We start from the raw sequence: 17,402 nt of genomic DNA on the forward strand, positions 1-17,402 counted from the left end.
AAGTACTTGGCTTCATGGAATAATTTCTGAACATTTATTGCCCAGGTGCGTTCAAAAAATTCTTAAATGTAATATGGCAACGGCCCTAATACATCTGTAAACAGAATATCACTAAAAAAATTTTATTTGCATGAAATACTATAATTATGGATATGCAAAATTTTTAAATCTTAAAATCTCTTAACATAATCGTGTATATCTATATACTAAAAATACATAAATTTCACTTTATTTAAAACATATGAAAGAGGTAATTTCAAATCACACTAAACATAATAAATATAGAACTTGCTTTGTTAAAAATCTACAGTATACATTCAAGAAAGGGCTAAACTTCCAATGCCAACTATATTTGAGACAAAAATTAAACATTTACAATAATCAGTTTCCTAAAAGTGCTATTTTTAATACCTGTAAGAGGAAACTCATTCTAGTGCTTTTGTTTTCATCCAAACATCTATACATTCCTTTATTCACAGAACCAGATGCTGCTTCTGTTACTAAAAATACATATCCAAAGCTTTTATATCCTTTTAAATAGATTTAACATTTAAGCTCTTTGGGGGAGGACAGGGAAGTCCAAACAAACAACTCAGACCAGCTTTCTTAAATTATTAGAGATGACTGACTTTATGACACACCCTGTTTCAGCTTAGATGTAAGAGTTTATGAACATATGAATGAAGAAAATTCCGGTCCACATGCCTAAGGTAAGTCATCTTTATCCACATGAGAATTTGTGCAGGCCAAGGAGCATCCACCGCAGCCACCCTCCTGTGACCCAGGTCTGGACGCCACGCTCCACGTCTGATTTAGACATTCTCTTCCAACCTGATGTGGTTTAGTTTCTGCAGGAGTTATATTCAGTACATTGCTTAAACTGTTGGGAAAAGAAAAGTAGATCTTATTATCTCCTCTTAATTTTATACTTCGGATCTGTCTAAATGTCTAAAGTCTGATCAGTTTTTTGACTTGTACTAAGTAAATTTTCATGACACACCAGTCAAGGATATTAAAGAGAAGTGTTTCAAATTCTACCCATCAATCAATCCATTTAACTCTTTAACTCTTTAGCCTACTCTGAAGCATGCTGTCCAACTAAAGTCTAAGGTAGATATAGGACATGTGGGTTTTGAAAACTAATATTCCCCAGATTCCCACCTTTCTACCACTACTTTCCAATCTCTTCATGGTTTCCTTCTTTACTTGTCCATTTGTTCATGCATGTTTTTATCTATCCATCCATTCATCCATACAGATATTTAATGAGTGACTACAAAAGTGGTTGACAGCCCAGACTCTGAAGCCAGATAGCTTATGTTCATATCCAGCCTGAACGCTTATTCAGTTACTTTTGGCAAGTTAAACCTTTCTGTTCTTCAGCTTCCTCCGCTGTAAAATAGACTACTACTACTACCTATCTCATAGGGTTGTGGTGGGAATTACATGAGTTAATACATATTAAGCATTTACAACAGCGCTCAATTTAACTAAGTGCCAGGAACCCTGGTGGTGCAGTGGTTAAGAGTTCAGCTGGTAACCAAAAGGTAGGCAGTTCGATTCCATTCCTTGGAAACCCCATGGGGCAGTTCTACTCTGTTCTATAGGGTAACTATGAGTTGGAATTGACTCGATAGCAAAGGGTTTGGGTTTGGGTTTTAGGCAGTAACACACTTAACATCTGAGCACAGACACAGCTCCCATCTTCAGGGACACAATCTGATAAGCATGCTCTGCAGCCAGCTTCAAAGCAAAGAAATCTGCTTAAAAGATTATCTTGGAATCTATGGAGTTGAGTCACTGAATAATACATTTTTAGCAACTGAATATCTTATGTAATTTTCTTCACAAAAACATTTTTTCTGAATGTATCTTCTTTGTGATTTTGGTTCACTAACTCGACCTCACAATGTGGCAATCCTAAAAAAAAAAAAAAAAAAAAGGTTGCTTTTAATTCTAAAAATCTGGCAATCCTAGGGGGAAAAAAAGTTGCTTTTAATTTTAAAAGTCAAAACCCAAACCTAACTAACAAATTTGCTTACACTTATGAACTAATACTTACTGAAAACAACCTGCTTCTAACTCAGCCCTCAGAAGTCCTGTACCTCAGCGCCACCTCAGATGGCGGCAATCATCAGCTAAGTCCTGCTGAGCAATTCAGTATCCAAGTTACCCTGCGTGGAACCCAAGGCACGGTCTTCAAATAGAATCCCATTGTATAAAGAGCAATGAGGATACGGTTTTAGAAAAAAAGCTATAAAATACTCCTAATTATTCTGCTACAATCTGATTATCCAGGTGCACCAGGAGCAAGGAATCCAAATACACCAAATAATTAAAAATTTCAAGTAACCATGTCAAGCTGCCCAGCTTCTTTACTGATAACTAGTTACAGTTACGTAACTGTTTGCTCTCTCGTCAGAGGCCAGTAACTGTGTATAGCTTAACAGTGTTTAAAGCTCCAAAATTCTGTTTCAATGCCACTGATGTTGTTTAATATAGCCCTCATAATACACGAAACAGAAAAGCATTTCATAGTCTATTTATGTTTGCATATATTTTTAATTTTAGTCTGTACCAAATATTTACAATGGACCAGGTACTGTTTTAAGTCCTTTACATGTATTAAGTTGATCCTCATGGTACCCTATGATGTAGGCACTATACATTGTTACAGATTTTTTATCTTTATTAAATCCATAATAATGTGTTCAAAGAATATTTATGCCAAATATTTCATAACTAAAAATAATTACATAAAAAAGTAAAAATTTAAAATACATAAAAGTAATTGGGGCAACTATGTTATGCTCTATCTTAGATATAGAATGCATTATTTATAAATGGTGACTAGAATTTGTACCTATATTTATACAGAAAGTTCTGATTGGTCAAATTTGGGAGATTTCAATAACATTCTATATAATACTCTGAGTTTACATTATCTTTTGACTGTAAAGTAAGCTAACTTTTACTTCCCACATTTAATCCATCAGCCAATCTACTGGCTCTAAGTTCAAAACTATCCCAAATCCAGACATTTCTCTTCATGTTATAACTCTAGTTCTAATGACCATCATCTCTTACCTCAACTCCAATACTATCTCCTAACTGGATCTCTGGCTTATATTACTGGCCCCCTAACAATCTGTTTTCCACAAAATAAACAGAGTAATCTTTTGAAAATTTGTGATTTTTTTTCACTCTTCTGCTTAAAACCCCTTGATGGTTTTCCATTACCCTTAGAACAGTATTTGACCTACAGATATAGACTAAAATATTCTATGAATGAAATGATTTCCGCAGTTTGTGTCAAAATGAGGAAGAGATTACCACCAACCACACTTTCTAACTTACCCTTTGCTCTTTTCTACTGCTCTGTTTCACTGGGAATGTTCTGCTTCTGCTTAGTTCAAAATTAATCTTGGATAGATTCTGAAGTATAGACATTTTTTATCTTAAAAAATGATTTAACAACTTGTCTTGGGGGACATATAGGTCAATTGCTATAACATAGTTCATAAAGATAATGTCTTACATCCTACTGAGTAGCATCTGGGGTTTTAAAAGCTTGTGAGCAGCCATCTATGATACAACTATTGATCTCTTCCTGTCCGGAGCAAAGGAGAGTGAAGAAAACCAAAGACTCACGGAAGGAATCAGTCCCAAAGGACTAATGGTCCACGTGAACCACAACCTCTACTAGACTGAGACCAGAAGAACTAGATGGTGCCCGGCTATGACGACTGACAGCTCTGACCAGGAACACAATAGAAGGTCCCACTTAGAGTGGGAGAAAAACATAGAACGAAATTCAAATTCATAAAAAAGACTACACTTACTGGTCTGATAGAGACGAGAATAACTGAGACTAAAGCCCTAAGACACCCTTCTAATGTGGAACTGAAGCCAATTCTGGAGATCACCTTTCAGCCAAATAACAGGCTATAAGATTTCATTTTACTTGGATTTACAATCAATGCCCATGGAAGCAGCAGTCAAGAAATCACACGCTGCATTGCATTGGGCAAATCTGCTGCAAAAGACCTCTTTAAAGTGTTAAAAAGCAAAGATGTTGCTTTAAGGACTAAGGTGCACTTGACCCAAGCCACAGTGTTTTCAATTGCCTCATGTGCATGTGTGAGCTGGACATTGAGCAAGGAAGACCAAAGAAGAACTGACACCTTTGAATTATGGTGCTGGTGAAGAATACTGAATATACCATGGATTGCCAGAAGAATAAACCTGTCTTGGAAGTACAGCCAGAATCCTCCTTAGAAGCAAGGATGGTGAGACTTTGTCTCACATACTTTGGACATGTTCTCAGGAGGGACGAGTCCCTGGGGAAGGACACCATGCTTGGTACAGGGTCAGCGAAAAAGAGGAAGACCCTCAATAAGATGGAATTACACAGTGGCTGCAACAGTGGGCTCAAGCATAACAACAATTATGAGGATGGCACAGGCCTGGGCAGTGCTTTGTACTGTTGTACACAGACACCTACCAACAACAACAACATAAAATAAACAATAACACTTGTGAGGAAGTTACTCTGTAGAATAATCAACTACATGAGACCCAAACGGCAGCATTAGCCCAAAAGCAAAGATGAAAAGGCAGGTAGGGGCAGGGAAACCGGAAAAATGGAAATGGAGAACCCAGGGTGGAAGTGCGGGGTGTACTGACATATTGTGGGGGATTACAACCAATGTCACAGAACAATCTGTGTATGAATTACTGAACTAAAATCTAATATACTACATAAACTTTCATGTAAAGCACGATAAAATGTTCTCCCATCAAAAAATGATTTAACAACTTGAGACAGAAGACCAAAATGCAACAGTTCATAGTAATTTATGGGCCTCCTGGGGGCAAGGAGCAACTTTTTTTTTACACTGTCATCCTTGGGCAGATTCTTCTTTACTGTAAGCTCAGGATGAGGAAGCTTGCTCTCAGTTCTTTGCCCTTCAGCCTCAAATAAAAGGGGCAGATCAGAAGAAATTTTAAAGTGTGTACTTTACATAATATTAAAACAGTATCTTTCTATTGAATATAATTAAAGTACTTAAAATATTTCGTAAATCCTGTAAATAAGACTTAATTTTAAGTTGTAAAAATGAAAGTATGAAACACAAGCACACACATTATATAATTTAGCCCAAGGCAGCAGGGACCACATCTATCTTCTTCACTACTGTATTCCTAGTACCTAGTATAACGCCGGGAGCCCTGGTGGTACAGTGGTTAAGTGTTAGGCTACTAACCAAAAGGACGGCAGTTCGAATCCACCAGCAGCTCCTTGGAAACTGTATGGGGCAGTTCTACTCTGTCCTATATGGCCTCTATGAGTCGGAAATGACTCAATGGCAACGGGCTTTTTTTTTTTTTTAAGTATGATTCCTATAATGGATACCCAATAAATATTTGTAGAATGAATGGATCAATCTACTAGATTCTTCTCCAAAGTCTCTACCATTGCTAATACTATAAACATGCCAGTTTTTCCTTAGCAGTGCAACTCTAGCAATTTTTAAAGATACATGAAAAGATCACCTATCGATCAATACCTATGTTCGGATACACAGGAACGTGTCTGGCAAAAGTCTGAAGTAGAAGGAGAAGCGGGAAGAGATTTAGTAAGTTTAGATGTGCAAACTTGAGACCCGTTAGATACACTGTGAGGCTTCTTTTGCCGTGGCCTTGAGTGTACTGTAAGATTGTCCCGATCAGAACCTGCTGGAAAAAATGGAAGAAGGAAAATGCAGTACACTTAGTGAAGTATTAAATATAATAAAGATAACTAACTAGAATGGCTCATTTACAGTTCTGAGTCAAGTTAGCTTGACTAGCCATTCCAGCCCTATAATTTTAGTCCAAAAAAAAAAATCTTTTTTTTATTTTATTTAATGTTGCAATCTCTGTCATGCATATTCCATAAACATTTAGAAGGATCTAATTTTAAAAATATTTTAGATTTTGAGTTATAAAAAATACTTTATATACTTACATTCACAATAAAAGCTCTTTCTGGCATGCATCACCCCCCATCATGCCCACTTTGATTATAATAAAATAAAATATTAAGGTTGATTTTAAATTCCAGTTGAAGAGTGCTTATTAGTGACCTCCAAAGTTTTATATTAACAATTTCTAGTATTTTATCTGTGTACATGTTCAGATAAAAGAGTTTTTGAAGTACTCACTTCCTGAGAAGGCACTGAAAAGTTTCACATTTTCTGAATTCTGGTGGTCAAAGGTAGTCATATTTAAAAACTGTTGCTTTAACCAACTGGCTCTTTCTTCTTCAAATGCCTTTCTCTACCATAACAAGCAAACCAAGAAATACTGATCAGTGTCTTAACATTCACATAACATGCCAGTTCACATGTTTTTTTTAGTTATCTATGTTTGCTCTCTGGCTATCCAGTTATATTTCTCAAACAATCTAGTAAAATTTCATTTGAGGAAATTGTATACATGTGAATATAAATATAAAATTCACTCGTTTTATCTAATAAAACTCATCACTATTTTCACATCAATTTTGAATAAATGTAAAAAAGGAACAGAATATTAATATAATTTTTAAACATATAGAACATTATAAATATAAAATAATAAACAAGAGAGAAGTCACCTACATCATCAAGGACCCTCTCAGTCTCTGGCCATCTAGGAGTACTAGTGGTCCCACCACTAAACCACACGAGGGCGTATGTACATTATACCACATCTCTCCCTTCTGGGCTGCTGATGGTTCTAACCTAAATATTCCCCCACCCGTCAGGTCTCTCATCCTCCCTTCTCACCCCTCACTGACCCTGGTGGCCAGGGGCAGATAGAGCTTCATGCAGGGAGGGGCACCAGAAAACTGGAAGTGATATCAAAGCACCAAGGGTATCTCCTGGAGCAGTGGGGGAAACGAGTTCAGAAGCTGTGTTCCCATCAGGTGGGAGACAACAGTAGTGTCAATTGTTTCTGTTTCCTTAGGAAGACAGTTACTGATGAAATAGACTTTCCTAACTGTGAAGGAAACAATATGTAAGTACCTAAAATAACCAACATTTCATTCATGAATATTAATACAGACTCATCAATCACTAAACATTTGAAAGAAACCAACAGCATAACAGAAAGAGGTTGAGATAGAGAACTGACCATGAATAACAGAAATAATTCAAGAGATGGAAGAAATCTTTTAAAAGCTTTGTAACATGTTATCAGACAGAGTTATGAGCATCTGTAAGATAATACAATGCTCTTCAAAAAAAGCAAAGAATATGGACATTATTGGAAATTTAAAAAGAAGAATTCTGAAATAAAAACTTAAGCGGATGAATAATAAAACTGATCTCGCTGAAGACCAGGCCACTGATCCACAAGCCACAGTTGAGAAAATACTCCAGAATTTAGACAAGCTACAGACAGATTCAGGTAGCCAAACTTTTGTCTAACAGCAGCTCAAGAATACAAGAGAGGGGTCAAAGAAAGAAAAAACAAAGAATAGAACGAAATATCCCTAAACTGACAAAACACAGCATCTTCAGGCTAAAGGGAGCTATCTTCATATTTTAGATGTATTCTGGTAAAATTTTAGAACTTTAAGAACAACAACAAAAAAACTCCCAGAGCTTTCCGAGAGACGGAAAAAACAAAACACAGGGTATCTACGAAGTAATGTAGGTTTTATATCAATCAGGCTTCTTATTAGCAAAATCAAACGTTAGGAAAAAAAAAAAGTAATTCTTTCAAAGTACTGAGGGAAAAGTCTCAATCTTAATACTACATCTAGCCAAACCAATCAAGTGTGAATATATTTTTGCATAGTCCAGAATTCTGAATATTTAACACTCATGCATTATTTATTTAAAAAAAAAAAAAAAGCTACTCAAGACGGTAATATAGCACAATAAAAACAAAACCTAAGAAAGAGGATAACATGAGATGTAAGAAAGATGGCAGATGAATATGATTCAGTTACTCATAAAGGAAGCTACAAAGAAAGTACAGTCCACAAGATATTGATACATGGAAGATTTTTTCCAGGTGGAAAGTCCAAATAATACAGAGTATTTTCTCTTCTATGTATCCAAATAAACATACTTGGTTACAGGACAAATAATGTTTACATAACCATGATGTTATCAATGTTGTTTCCTGGTTTTCAATTTTTAAGTCTCGACCTTAGACAAAGTACTTATACCCAGATTACAGACATTACAGAATATAAATGTGGTAACTTTTAAAAATGAAAAATAATAGCAAAAACAAAAACTGGAAAGTAAAAGGGCAAGAGAAGTGGAACAAAGAGTTCCAGTTCAAGTATTTTCTCATCTTTCATTGCAGGAATAAACTGATACTGCCTGAGAAGTTGAACAAACATGAAATGGAACCATTAAGCATGTTATTCATCTAAAGTACAAATGGCTACAAGAGCAAAAGTAACAATATTATTAAGAAATCAGGAGATGTGGAAAGGAAGGGGGTAGGTGGGAAGAACTATAAGGATGCTAAATTCCTTATCTTTCTTAGTGGAGAATCAACAGATATATCAAGAGAAAAAGCTTGAATATACTTAAGTTAAAACAGTGCATGCCAGAAGAATTACAAACTTAACAACTTTAACAGTGGTTACCTCTGGGGAATGAATCTGAGGATGGGGGGAAGGAGATTTTCTCACTTTATAGCTTTTTACATGGAATTAAAAAAAAATCTTATTCAGGCATTACTCCTATAATTTTTGAAGGAGAAATATGTATGGAATGCACTGCTGAGTAAAAAAAGGCAAGCTGCAGAAGTGAATATACAACAACCCCAACCGTTAACTGTCAACTGTCAATGCGTACAACCCTGGAAAGAGACTGAAGATGGAGAGGCAGCTATATTTTTTACTGTATTTCCTTGACTGTTTTATTTCTAACCACAAACATACTTTTGGTTACATTGTCTTCTGGAGCCTTGGTAGCGCAGTGGTTAAGCACTTGGCTGCTAACGCAAAGGCTGGCAGTCCGAATCCACCAGCTGCTTCTGGAAACCCTATGGGACAATTTTACTCTATCCGACAGGGTTGCTTTGAGCTGGAATTGACTCAACGGCAATGCATTTGGTTTTTTTGGTTTGGTCTTCTGACATGACACCTATTGACAGCGGATAAAGAGATGCCCAAAAGAGATCTCTTTTGCAAAGCTGAATACTTACCAGTTGAAATCCAATCTGAAAAGCGTAATAAAACGTTTATAGTTTTTTAAAGAAAAAATTTCATTTTTCCTAAATCTGAGAAAAGCGAAAAGACATCCTTCTGTAATAGCTCATGTTCTTTCTCAGTCTCCCTTCCATTGCAAGTTATTTTTGACATCATTGGTAAAACTACTACAGAAAAAAAAAATTAGATAGTAAACAATGAAAAGCAAAACTGAGAAGCATTCTACTGAAGCATACACAGAATTTTCAAAAGCTCTGAAAAGAAATTTTATGCTTAAAATACCTCCAATCCCAGGCGAATAGCGGCTTCTGTAAAGCTTCGTCTTTCTCTCTCAAAATTCTTTTTCTGCTCTTTAAATAAAGACCACTCTTCTTTGAGGCGTTCCTTTTCTTCCAACAAATAACAGTCTCGTAGCAGAGAAGTGGTATCATCATCACATGCAGTGGCAAGCTGCTGCTATTAAATTTAAAAACATCGTAAGTTCTAAAGGGCTGCTGCAACAGCCCAACAAATTGAAATAAAAACATGCAAAGGCAGGGTCAAACTTTAGGGAAAGGACAGAAATCATGAAGAATCAGAAAGTTAACTGAGGCTCCTCATTTCCCAAATGCTACCGCCCCAATTGACAAAGCACCCACTATTCAAGGAATGGCATGTGGTGTTAGCATGAAGGGAAGGATTTAGTTTAGATGGGGGAAAAAATACCCAAAACTATATATAAAAAAAAAAAAACTATAGATCTTATAAATAAATAAATAAAAAGATCTTATAAAATAGAGAACTAAAAATCTAGTAAGATACAGAAAAATCTGGCCTTTCATAGAGGAGAACAGCTTTAAAAGGTAACTCAACTCACATTTACCTGTAAAAGTTGCTGCTGAGTTTTAATCATTTCTTTACACTGTTGAATTTCTAATTCGAGTTTTTCAGTTTCTTGTTCGTGGTCTTGTCGTGAAATTACATCTTCATCGTGAAAACCTTCTAAGTGTACCTTTGAAACTACCACAAACCCAGTAATTAGACACAGATTTACAGCCACCATTTAGTTTATGGTGCTTCTAAACATATTATTTAAAAATCAAGGCTCTTAGAATTTTCTTTTTCTGGAATTGCAAAGGTTTTGTAAAAAGTAATTATTTCCTTTGGTCTTTTAAAATTTCATAAGCTACAATAAAATTAAATTTACATTATCTTACCACTGGAAATTTTAAAGCAAATCAACTATAAAGCATCCTCTACAACTATAAATTCATACTGTTCTGGAACTAAACGATATTCTTACTAAAAGAACTATATCACCAACATTTAATCTGTAATCTACATTTAATCAAGATGACGTCCTAATTAAAAATGGACAACCTGGCTATATTCACAGAAGACAAAAATAATCCGCAAATTCATAAACTACATTATTGTTGACGCTTTATCAAAGACCAGTGCCGTGCTATTAGTTTTGCTCCCTGGTATTAAATTCAACAAACAAGAACTCCAAACATACTTGCTATTTAGTAATAGACGGTAACGACTGTAGTTAACAAAATCTCATATAAATTAATTTTGGTAGTATAATAATTCTGCTGATTGTTCTCTTACTACTAAAGACAATTAACACTGCATTTGTGATTTTGGTAATTTAGAATAAGTTTTCTTCAAATCGGCTTTATTTACTGAGTAGAAATCTTAATTTTCCTGATCTAAAAGCATACAAACTTTATGTAACAAATATAAAATATTACGGATATATTCATCAATTTTGATCTATCTATAATGACAGGGAATTGTAGCTACAATAATACACTGTTAAGTGAAAAAAGTATACTATGAAAAATACATCTATATACTTAATTTTTATTTTTATGTATTTTAATAAATATTTGCATATGCATAAAGTCTAGAAGAATATATGCCAAACTGTTCTGTATAGAAAATGGAGGCCTGAATGTTCAATTTTATATTCTCCTTTGAATTGGTATTTTGCGATGAACACCTATTATTTTGAAAATAATTTATAAATGAATTAACTGTTGGGAACCTAAGAAAATATGGAAGTATCTAGGAATATGAGTAAAAGGTAGTAAAAAAAAGTAAAAAGTATTTTTTTAAGGTAAAATAAACTGATCAATATTTCTTTTTTTCCCCAAGCTTGATTTTTTTTTTTTCCATTGTACTTTAGATGCAGGTTTACAGAGCAAATTAATTTCTCATTAAACAGTACACATACTGTTTTGTGACACTGGTTGCCAACCCCATGACATGTTAACTCTCTCCCCTTCTCGACCTTGGGTTCCCCATTACCAGCTTTCCTATCCCTTCCTGCCTTCTGATCCTTGCCCCTGGGCTGGTGTGCCCATTTAGTCTTGTTTTGTTTTATTGGCCTATCTTTGGCTGAAGGGTGAACCTCAGGAGTGACCTCAGTACTCAGTTAAAAAGGTGTCTGGGGGCCATACTCTCGGGGTTTCTCCAGTCTCTGTCAGACCAGTAAGTCTGATCTTTTTTTGTGAGTTAGAATTTTGTTCTACATTTTTCTCCGGTTCTGTCTGGGGCTCTCTATTGTGATCCCTGTCAGAGAAGTCAGTGGTGGTAGCTGGGCACCATCTAGTTATGCTGGACCTAGTCTGGTGGAGAATGTGGTTCATTAATATTTCTTTAAAGATTTAAGAAAAGAGAATCATTTCACTTTTATTCAATTGTATATGCACTCAGAGCAGATGGATACAGGGTGTCGTCTTTTCAAAAAAAGAGTCGCTTTGAAAGCAAAGTGCATTTTTCTCAGTGAGGCTCAAACCTCATGTTAAACTTCAGTGAGATTCAAATCTCAAAGAAAATCTTGCTTTTCAAACCACCAAACCAAGCTAAAGTACTTCAGGTCTGACCCAAAATGTGGCTTTTCTTTCTTTTTTTGGTAATTTTTATTGTGCTTTAAGTGAAAGTTTACAAATCAAGTCAGTCTCTCACATAAAAACTTATATACACCTTGCTATATACTCCCAATTACTCTCCCCTCAATGAGACAGCCCGTTCCCCCTCCTTCCACTCTCTCTTTTTGTGTCCATTTTGCCAGCTTCTAAGCCCCTCTACTCTCCCATCTGCCCTCCAGGCAGGAGGTGCCAACATAGTCTCAAGTGTCCACCTGATGTAAGTAGCTCACTCCTCGCCAGCATCCTTCTCCTACCCATTGTTCAGTCCAATGCATATCCGGCAAGTTGGCTTCTGGAATGGCTCCTGTCCTGGGCCAACAGAAGGTCTGGGGGCCATGACCACTGGGGTCCTTTTAGTCTCAGTCAGACCATTAAGTTTGGTCTTTTTATGAGAATTTGGGGTCTGCATCCCACTGTTCCCCTGTTCCCTCAGGGGTCCTCTGCTGCGTTCCCTGTCTGGGAAGTCATCGGTTGTGGCCAGGCACCATCTAGATCTTCTGGTCTCAGGTTCATGAGCCCTTTCTGTCTCCTGGGCTCTTTATTACCTTGGGCCCTTGGTGTTCTTCATTCTCCTTTGATTCAGGTGGGCTGAGGCTTATTGATCCATCTTAGACGGCTGCTTGCTAGCATTTAAGACCCCAGACGCCACTCTTCAAGGTACGATGCAGAATGTTTTAATAGATTTTATTAAGCCAATTGACTTAGATATCCCCTGAAACCATGGTTCCCAAACCCTACCCCTGCTTCGCTAACCTTCGAAGCATTCAGTTTATTCAGGAAACTTCTCTGCTTTTGGTTTAGTCCAGTTGTGCTGACCTCCACTGTATTCAGTGTTGTCCTTCCCTTCACCTAAAGTAGTTCTTACCTACTATCTAATTAGTAAATAACCCTCTCCCCCGTCCCTCCCTCCCCCTTCTCATAACCACAAAAGAACGTGCTCTTCTCAGTTTAAACTATTTCTCAAGATCTTATAATAGTAGTCTTATACAATATTCGTCCTTTTGCAACTGACTAATTTCACTCAGCATAATGTCTTCCAGGTTCCTCCACGTTATGAAATGTTTCACAAATTCATCACCGTTCTTTATTGATGCGTGGTATTCCATTGTGTGAATATACCATAATTTATCCATTCATCCTTTGATGGGCACCTTGGTTGCTTCCATCTTTTTGTGATTGTAAACAGTGCTGCAATAAATATGGGTGTGCATATATCTGTTCGTGTAAAGGCTCTTACTTCTCTAGGATATATTCCGAGGAGTGGGATAGCTGGGTCGTATGGTAGTTCTATTTCTACCTTTTTAAGCTAGCACCAAATCGATTTCCAAAGTGGTTGTACCATTTTACATTCCCACCAGCAGTGTAAAAGTGTTCCAATCTCTCCACAGCCTCTCCAACATTTATTGTTTTGTGTTTTTTTGGATTAATGCCAGCCTTGTTGGAGTGCGATGGAACCTCATTGTAGTTCTGATTTGCATTTCTCTAATGGCTAATGATCGAGAACATTTCCTCATGTATCTGTTAGCCACCTGAATGTCTTCTTTAGTGAAGTGTCTGCCCATATCCTCTGCCCATTTTTTATTTGAGTTGTTTGTCTTTTTGTGGTTGAGTTTTAGCAGAATCATGTAGATTTTAGAGATCAGGTGCTGGTCGGAGATGTTGTAGCTGAAAAATTTTTCCCAGTCTGTAGGTGGTCTTTTTACTCTTTTGGTGAAGTCTTTGGATGAGCGTAAGTGTTTGATTTTTAGGAGCTCCAGTTATCTGGTTCTTCTTTGGCATTTTTAGTAATGTTTTGTATTCTGTTTATGCTATGTATTAGGGCTCCTAATGCTGTCCCTATTTTCTCTTCCATGATCTTTATTGTTTTAGGCTTTATGTTCTGGTCTTTGATCCATTTGCGGAGTTAGTTTTTGTGCATGGTGTGAGGTGTGAGTCCTGTTTCATTTTTTTGCAGATGGATATCCAGTTATGCCGGCACCATTTGTTAAAGAGACTATCTTTTCCCCCAATTAACTGACACTGGGCCTTTGTCAAATATCACCAAAATGTGGCTTTTCAAGTGACTGGGAAGTAACTTATTAAGTGTCACAATTCACATTAAATGCATTTAAGCAGTAGTTACCTTGGTTATCAAGTTTTTCTACATGACTTTTCAAAATTCTCCACTGTTTTCTGATGCTGTTTGTAAGCTGCTCTCTCACAGTTTCACAGGAAAGGTCCCAAATACTCTCTCTATTCAGTTCCCCAGCATCATCTTCAACATCAGAAATACCCTACAAGTGGTGGGAAATGAAAAGACCAGTATCTTAAAATGGCTTTAGATATAAAATATAATAAAAAATGGGAAATGAAAAGACCAGTATCTTAAAATGGCTTTAGATATAAAATATAATAGGCCGCAGTAAATCAGATCACTTGCCAGAGACTTATCAAAATCATTCCTGTGCTTTATCTTAAGCATTTATGACCCCGTACCTAACATAAATATCTCGGGAAAAAAAAACAATTGCTAGTGAAGACAGAAATTCCCTAATCCAGGTTCTCTTCAAGCCTGAATCTGAATCTAAATACAGTTAGTGACAAGAGTCATGGAGCTGTCTGAGGAAGAGATATTCACAGTCTGTGTAATGCTGTGTTAGATGAGTTCACATGCTATCTAATCCTCAGAATCATGTTACAAAGTGGGGAAACTGATGTTCAGAGAAGTAGAGTAACTTGCCCAAGGTCACACAGCCAAAAAGCAGAACTGAGATTTGAAGTTAGATCAACCTTTCTCCAATTCTAGGCTGCTTAAACAAATAAGATTGTGGAATAATCTCCAAAGTAAAGGCAACTGTTAATCCTCTTTTCCTGATAAAATTTTTCTTATACAACCAGAGATATTTTTGTGTTCAACTAAAGCATGAAATCATAGGAAATATAGCAAGCTTGACTAACATATAATCATACAGAATCCAAGCAACATAAGAAAATAATACAAAATGTGTATCTGTCATAATAACCTGCATCTATATAACATGGTCTTAATCTGGAATAACCTTCAGGAAGATGGATAGATAGACTTCACTAATTTGAACATTCTGTTGGTAAAAAAAAATTAACAATGACTACTGCACATTTCCTAGATTGAAAGCTCTAAAATCACAAAAATGAAAAAGAGAAAAAAAAAAAAAAGTTTATTTAACCTAAATTTTGGGTATATATTTTGACTATAAGTAAGAAAAAAGTAAGCATGCAAATAAACAAAACCTGGATGCTACCCACACATCCCAAGGTTACACTGTATTCCTTGTTATAATGCTCCAAATATTTCTTTAAAAGAATGGAATGGTTGAATTACTTAAAATTTTAGAAGAAAAAGGAGCTAGAAAAATATGTTTAAGAAATTACTGCTTCTCCAAATTTAAACATCTGAGTTATAAGGAATCACACAGGAAACTACCCAGTGGCTAAGTAACAGGAAAACCAAAAACCAAACCTGTTGCCGTCGAGTCAATTCCAACTCACAGCGACCCTATAGGACAGAGTAGAACTGCCCCATAGTTTCCGAGGAGCACCTGGTGGATTCGAACTGCCAACCTTTTGGCTAGCAGGAATAGCTCTTAACTACTACAGCATCAGGGTTTCCAAGGAAAAAAAATTAATCACCTGATAAAGATCTTTTTTTGCTGACTGAAAGCTGGTAATGAGAGGTTGGTAAGAATTGGGTGAAGAAACTAAAGCAGCCACAGGAGTTAACAGAAACTATTCTAACCTTGGAGAGGTAACAGTGAAATCTTAAGAACTGACTAGAAGGGGCAGACTTTGAGAGAAAAGAATAATATGAGAGGTAAAGCAGGCCCCAAATTGGAGAGTTTAAAAGAACACTCAGATAACGTTTTTCTTAACTTTGTCAAGAAGTAAAAAGCAAAAGATAGAAAGATGGTAGGGGGTAGGATGTGCTTATTGGTTTGGGCTGATTTGTGACACCACAAAATAAATAATCCTCAAATACAGGTTGAACAAACAAGCTCGGGTGACTGGTTGGTAGCTACCATTTTTCATAAACTCTGTTATTTTGATTTTAATCACTAATGTGAATTTGCTTGAACACAGAATTTAAGCTTACACGTAAGGCAATTAGGTAGAACTTTCCTCCACTTTGTTTTTCAGACCTCTGTACACATTACTCCCTCTATACTGAATGCTTTCTACCTTGAAAACACCTACTTATTTTAAAGAGCCAACTCAAATGTCACTTTGTCTGAGATGCCTTCCTTGATTCCCATAATTGTTTTAACACATTATATCACCCTATTATAACACTTTTGGAGCCCTGGTGGCACAGTGGTTAAGAGCTATGGTGAGCTACTGCTGCTAACTATAAAGGTCTGCACCGGAATCCACCAGCCTACGGTGCTGTTCTACTCTGTCCTATCAGGATGCTGAGTCAGGATCGACTCAACAGCAACGGGTTTTTTTTTTTTTTTATCATAACATTTAACACGTTATAATTATTTCTCTATATACCTGCTTCCCCTAAAAAGAGCTTCTTGAGGGAAAAAGTAAAAACCTTTTTAGCTTTTTCTTTCCAGGCACTAAAACATAATAAACATTAAACAAATATATGGACTGAATGATTATTTGGTTGCCAAAGATAACAAAGTTTCACTCATTGAAAAGTGCAGCCTACACTTAAGTATACCACACTGTGAACTATTTAGAAGCTATTCAGCACAATGGTTAAGAACATGAGCTGGAAACATACAGGGACTTTTTTTGGTTATCACAACGACTAGTGGTAGCAAAGCAGTGAGTATCCTGTTCAAAATACCCATAGTGCCCCACTGAGAATACCTAACCAGTGCTTTAATTATTCTAAGTTAGCAATCTGAAGACTGTATTAGATAGAAAATAGCCACTTACAGCTCCTGTACTATCATCAGCTCTTTCTCTAGGTTTCTGCTTTTGGGGAGAAAGAAGAGAAATCATTTCCTTTTTCATTTGCTGAAGAACCTTCTTAAGTTCAGCATTTTCCATCAGGATTTGCTTCTGACGATATTCATAATCATTCAAGAGAATTTTATACATCTCATCTTCATTCCTGAGAAAGAAACTGTCAGTATGAAAATGCAGTACAGAAGAAAAAGTCTAGTTAAATTTATCAATTGAATTTAATCAGACTTTACCTGGCTTCAGTTTTACCAGTTCTCCAGGAGCCTCTCTTTCCATCAGCTCTTCCCACATAATTTAAAATATCCATAGCTACAAACAAGGACACAAAAAATACACGTTTAAAT

At 36.2% G+C, this 17,402-nt stretch overlaps 1 protein-coding gene across 10 annotated transcripts in view; it reads right to left on the reverse strand.

Annotated features, from left to right (window-relative positions):
- Positions 1-257: 257 nt before the first annotated feature.
- Positions 258-17,402, reverse strand: part of SSX2IP (SSX family member 2 interacting protein) — a 63,488-nt gene continuing 46,343 nt past the window's right edge. For 4 of the 10 annotated variants that reach the window (XM_049879644.1, XM_049879637.1, XM_049879639.1 and 1 more), the window contains 8 exons: positions 17,292-17,367; positions 17,029-17,218; positions 14,246-14,396; positions 10,068-10,204; positions 9,488-9,661; positions 6,207-6,321; positions 5,571-5,739; positions 259-880 (listed from right to left, as the gene is read on the reverse strand). In XM_049879644.1, coding sequence (XP_049735601.1) covers positions 706-880; positions 5,571-5,739; positions 6,207-6,321; positions 9,488-9,661; positions 10,068-10,204; positions 14,246-14,396; positions 17,029-17,218; positions 17,292-17,367 — 1,187 coding nt within the window. In that variant the 3' untranslated portion in view covers positions 259-705. Of the gene's footprint in view, positions 881-2,824; positions 3,436-5,570; positions 5,740-6,206; positions 6,322-9,487; positions 9,662-10,067; positions 10,205-14,245; positions 14,397-17,028; positions 17,219-17,291; positions 17,368-17,402 lie in introns of those variants that run through there. The other 6 variants (XM_049879641.1, XM_049879646.1, XM_049879642.1 and 3 more) reach the window with 6 other exon arrangements.

Source organism: Elephas maximus, chromosome 3 (genome assembly GCF_024166365.1).
Source record: "Elephas maximus indicus isolate mEleMax1 chromosome 3, mEleMax1 primary haplotype, whole genome shotgun sequence".
Classification (NCBI taxonomy): domain Eukaryota; kingdom Metazoa; phylum Chordata; class Mammalia; order Proboscidea; family Elephantidae; genus Elephas; species Elephas maximus.